Below are 5,414 nucleotides of genomic sequence, written 5' to 3'. Positions count from 1 at the left end.
TGGAGACACAGAGGACACTGGAGACACAGGTGTCACTGGAGACACAGGTGTCACTGGAGACACGGGTCACTGGAGACACAGGGGTCACTGGAGACACAGAGCTTGACGTCCTGGTATTCACCACAACACATTCCTGTAAATGGCGCTAAAGTCATTTCCTTTTGAAGTGACAACAAACTCCGGAGAGAAATCCTAAAACTCCCTCCCCCAGTCCCCGAACTCCGAGCAACAATTACAGGACGTATGAAGACAGAGCACCCGCGCCGAGTCCTGAACACTCTCCGGTTATGAATGGAGCCTGAGTGTCAGGCTGCTGGTGGATCTTGCCCCAGCACGTGGCGATCAGCAGTGACTGGCCAACAAGAGGTTAAATGTCTCTCTACATGGGGGGAGGGGCAGTGCTCGCTTGTGACACCACTTCCTGTTTCGCAGCTGCTTTTCTATGCCGACATCTCCGCTGTGGCTGACTGACAACAAGGGGTTAATCCTCAGCAGTTGGTGATCAGAGGTCAGACACCATTGTGTGACACAAGAGGAGTGAGACTCTCCCACCATCTGAGTGGACTCTGAGTGGAGCTCAGTGGGCGGAGACACTCAGCTGGTGAAGAGAGGGGGGTCAGTGCCTGTATCCCGCTGTGCCCATTATGAGGGGCTCCCCCCATCCCTGTGCTGAGTTCCCGGGTCTGTACACCCGCTGTGCCCATTATGAGGAGCTCCCACCATCCCTGCTCTCTTGCTCCCTATGGTGGGTGTCATGGGCGGAGCCTCCTCTGGGGGGCGCTGGACTGTACATTGTAGTGATTCATGTTTCATGTTTTTCAGGAATTGGCGGAATTTGAGAAGCTGGCGGATCAGGTGATGAACACAGCGGAAGGTAGGGGGCGCTGTCATCCCGGGGTATACATTGCCGGTGACACACAGTATATAGACATGAACATTCCTTTGTACTTTGCCTGGAGTCATCCTGATCCTTGGAATCCAAACACTCCATGACCCGGCTTCTCTCCTGCAGGACTGCGGCGTGACGGCTTTGAGGAGCCCCACCCCCTATTCCGCTGCCTGGTGGCTGAAGCAGAAGATGAGAAGAAAAGAGAAGAAGGTAACGGAAGGGGCGGAGACACAAACTACTGGGGGGAAATCTCACCATTGTGGGAGGGGCAGAGACACAAACTACTGGGGGAAATCTCACCATTGTTGGAGGGGCAGAGACACAGACTACTGGGGGGGGGCTCAGCACTGGGGTGTATGATTATTATGGTCATTCATTGATAGCGGGGCCGTTGCTTCTTGTACTATAATACAATCCCTGGAAGGTGCAGTACACACGTCAGCCCAGTAGGGGGCGGATTCCTCATAACTGATACAAAGTTTCTTTTCTATAAAAAAATTCCATGAAGATGATGAACAATGAAAGAAAAGGTGACGGGATCTCCCCGCAGAGCTCCTACATCCGTCTACTCATCTGTTCTCTCATTGGTCAGCACAATATACGCCTGATCTGTGAGTGCAGACATTGCTCCGCCCTCTCATTATAATATTTGTTAGGAAGTCTCTAGTAACGGAACCTGACAACAGTTTTCATGTTTATTTCAGTTTTGCATTCACCGGCTTTGGCATGAAATGTAATCTCGGCCCGTTCTCCTCATATTCCAGGCCCCCGGTTGGTGGGTTACGCCCTCTCGCACTACATCTACAGCACATGGAAGGGGCGGTCCCTGTACCTGGAGGATCTCTACGTCATGCCGCAGTACAGAGGTGAAGTATACTGATCACATGATCATCCGCCCTGTAATAAAGACCGCCCACTGCTGCTCTATCGCCTTTTACAGGGTGCCTGGTCTTGTCCCCGCCCCCATTGGGTCACTCTTCTCCCTTGGCCCCCATTGGGTCACTCTTCTCCCTGGGCCCCATTGGGTCACTCTTCTCCCTGGGCCCCATTGGGTCACTTCTCCCTGGGCCCCCATTGGGTCACTCTTCTCCCTGGGCCCCCATTGGGTCACTCTTCTCCCTGGTCCCCCATTGGGTCACTCTTCTCCCTGGGCCCCCATTGGATCACTCTTCTCCCTGGGCCCCCCATTGGGTCACTCTTCTCCCTGGGCCCCCCATTGGGTCACTCTTCTCCCTGGGCCCTCATTGGGTCACTCTTCTCTCTGGCCCCCCATTGGGTCACTCTTCTCTCTGGGCCTCCATTGGGTCACTCTACTCCCTGGGCCCCCATTGGATCACTCTTCTCCCTGGGCCCCCATTGGATCACTCTCCTCCCTGGGCCCCCATTGGGTCACTCTTGTCTTGGGGCCCCTGTGTCCATCCCTGATAGCCATATTGTCATATAAACATGGCGTGTCTCCTCTGTGTACTGACCCCTCTTGTCTGTGGCAGGTAAAGGCATCGGCTCCAAGCTGCTGACGGCTACTGCAGAAGTGAGTATACTCCGTGTACACGTCACGCTTCATACATGTGTGGGGTCATATTGCGTGTGCGGACCGGCAGACCAGGAGAGGGGGAGGTTTACAGCATCCGTCTTATCACTATATAACTACATCCATTGCAGACCTTGTGTCCCCATAGGAGACACATTGCCTGCAATGGATGTAGTTATACCCTTAGAGGAGGGGACCCCATAGGAGACACATGGTCTGCAATGGATGTAGTTATACCCTTAGAGGAGGGGACCCCATAGGAGACACATGGTCTGCAATGGATGTAGTTATACCCTTAGAGGAGGGGACCCCATAGGAGACACAAGGTCTGCAATGGATGTAGTTGTACCCTTAGAGAAGGGGGCCCCATAGGATGTGGTAATGATGGTGACAGGAAGCAGCACATATGTCATTCTTGTCCAGAGTTTTGCTTTAATGGTTCTATTAAGGAGGAGGGGCCCATCTCCCCCCCTTACCCCCTCCGACCAGCCGAGCAGGAAGTTCCTAATTCTGAGGACAGGAGGAGGAGGAAGTGTCTGTGTTTGCAGCGCGTGTCCTGGAGACGAGGACGCAGAAACCATTGTCTGCCTGTCATTATTATTCTACTTCCTGTTCTGGATACTTTGTATCATTTTACAAGGAATGTGCACCTCACAGCAGTGAGTCACGCGGCGGCCACCAGAGGGCGCTGTGTCCGGTTTGACAGATGCGAAATCCGCATCTTTGCTGAACAAGTATACATAATAAGCCACAGTGAGTGTGTCCAGCACCCCAGACCTGGGGGCCAGGCTAACCCGGAGAGGAGGGTGTCAGGGACACGCCCACTTCCAGTGGAGTGCTATGAGCTGAAGATATCGGCGACCATGCACTGAGATAGGAGTCCTCATCCTAGGGCGGGCCTGTGTACAAGGGGGCGTGTTTATATAATAATTGTATATATCCCGGGAAAGCAGAGCAAAGGAACCAATAGGAGTATACACAAAACATAAACCCCTCCCCCCTGTATCAAAATGGTCCGCTGAGGCGGGGTTTCTATTTTTCTGGCCGCCCCCGTGCGGTCGTATAACGGTGTCTCTCCTCTCCGCAGCTCTGCCTGTCTCTGGGTTGCCCCCGCCTGCAGCTTTCCGTCCTGGACTGGAACCAGCCGGCCATCTCCTTCTACCAGTCCTGCGGGGGCCGCAACATGTCCGACGAGGAAGGGTGGCGCATGATCCGCTTCCTCCCCGACGACCTACGGCGGATGATTTCTAAGAGCGCCGAGCGGCCCGGAGACCCCGGACTGGCCTAACGCACTCTAGCTCCACCCCCTTTTTTTTCCTGCAGGGAATTTCCGGGTCTGACATTACAGAGGAAGAAGGAAGAGCGTAATCACTCGCTGCCTTCTTATCAGGAACTTTGCCCGCCTCCACAAGGGGGCGTTACCCCCATCCGAGGCTTCAGCTATGGGTGGAGGACTCCTTTGGGTGCATTTTTTTTTTTGAGCATTCTTAAAGGTTCCGTCCAAGCCTGGAGACCTGGAAGACCAAATTACAGAGCCAGGAGCATGAATGGGTGTTCCCAGCTCCGCCCACTGTACTCTCTCTGCTTTGGCAGATTGAAGGATATCTTGGTATGCTGGTAATGTTGCCAATGCCCCCCCCCCAACTCCCAACTCCCATCATCCTAGATCCCTTAACGCCCCCTCTGCTGGCCGTCACCTGGATGTTACTGAAGAGGCGGGGTTTATATCTGCCGCCCCCTCTGCTGCCCATCCTTGGATGTTTCTGAAGAGGCGGGGTTTATATCTACTGCCCCCTCTGCTGGCCATCCCCTGGATGTTTCTGAAGAGGCGGGGTTTATATCTACTGCCCCCTCTGCTGGCCATCCCCTGGATGTTTCTGAAGAGGCGGGGTTTATATCTACTGCCCCCTCTGCTGGCCATCCCCTGGATGTTTCTGAAGAGGCGGGGTTTATATCTACTGCCCCCTCTGCTGGCCATCCCCTGGATGTTTCTGAAGAGGCGGGGTTTATATCTACTGCCCCCTCTGCTGGCCATCCCCTGGATGTTTCTGAAGAGGCGGGGTTTATATCTACTGCCCCCTCTGCTGGCCATCCCCTGGATGTTTCTGAAGAGGCGGGGTTTATATCTACTGCCCCCTCTGCTGGCCATCCCCTGGATGTTTCTGAAGAGGCGGGGTTTATATCTACTGCCCCCTCTGCTGGCCATCCCCTGGATGTTTCTGAAGAGGCGGGGTTTATATCTACTGCCCCCTCTGCTGGCCATCCCCTGGATGTTTCTGAAGAGGCGGGGTTTATATCTACTGCCCCCTCTGCTGGCCATCCCCTGGATGTTTCTGAAGAGGCGGGGTTTATATCTACTGCCCCCTCTGCTGGCCATCCCCTGGATGTTTCTGAAGAGGCGGGGTTTATATCTACTGCCCCCTCTGCTGGCCATCCCCTGGATGTTTCTGAAGAGGCGGGGTTTATATCTACTGCCCCCTCTGCTGGCCATCCCCTGGATGTTTCTGAAGAGGCGGGGTTTATATCTACTGCCCCCTCTGCTGGCCATCCCCTGGATGTTTCTGAAGAGGCGGGGTTTATATCTACTGCCCCCTCTGCTGGCCATCCCTTGGATGTTTCTGAAGAGGCGGGGTTTATATCTACTGCCCCCTCTGCTGGCCATCCCCTGGATGTTTCTGAAGAGGCGGGGTTTATATCTACTGCCCCCTCTGCTGGCCATCCCCTGGATGTTTCTGAAGAGGCAGGGTTTATATCTACTGCCCCCTCTGCTGGCAGTCCCCTGGATGTTACTGAGGAGGCGGGGTTTATATCTACTGCCCCCTCTGCTGGCCATCCTCTAACTGTTACTGAGTGGGAGGGGTTTACTGTCCCTGACTGACAGCTGCTGCTGCCCCGCCCATGTGCTTTATGAGGGTCACTCCACCTGTAAATGGGCACACAGATCACCTGGGGATGACTTCCAGTTTCAAGGAAGACATTGTTGGGGTGCTCCAA

General features: G+C 54.4%; 1 protein-coding gene across 1 annotated transcript; it reads left to right on the top strand.

The window, feature by feature from the left end:
* Positions 1-785: 785 nt before the first annotated feature.
* LOC108803148 (diamine acetyltransferase 2-like) lies at positions 786-3,721 on the top strand. The gene is made up of 5 exons (XM_018574986.1): positions 786-874; positions 1,013-1,099; positions 1,654-1,755; positions 2,380-2,420; positions 3,508-3,721. The coding sequence occupies exons 1-5, from the start codon at positions 805-807 to the stop codon at positions 3,706-3,708; spliced, it is 501 nt and encodes a 166-aa protein (XP_018430488.1). The 5' UTR covers positions 786-804; the 3' UTR covers positions 3,709-3,721.
* The last annotated feature ends 1,693 nt before the right edge of the window (positions 3,722-5,414 follow it).

This window comes from Nanorana parkeri, unplaced genomic scaffold (genome assembly GCF_000935625.1).
Source record: "Nanorana parkeri isolate BGI_ZX_2015 unplaced genomic scaffold, ASM93562v1 scaffold3443, whole genome shotgun sequence".
NCBI lineage: Eukaryota > Metazoa > Chordata > Amphibia > Anura > Dicroglossidae > Nanorana > Nanorana parkeri.
Note: the sequence above shows the minus strand (reverse complement) of the source record. Positions and strands in the feature narration are given on the sequence as shown.

Bases quoted from the DNA above. Each gene is read 5' to 3' on its own strand.
- LOC108803148 (XM_018574986.1), top strand. From the start codon at position 805: ATGTTTCATGTTTTTCAGGAATTGGCGGAATTTGAGAAGCTGGCGGAT. The intron at 1,756-2,379 runs GTGAAGTATACT...TGTCTGTGGCAG, and splicing joins CGTCATGCCGCAGTACAGAG to GTAAAGGCATCGGCTCCAAG. The intron at 2,421-3,507 runs GTGAGTATACTC...TCCTCTCCGCAG, and splicing joins TGCTGACGGCTACTGCAGAA to CTCTGCCTGTCTCTGGGTTG.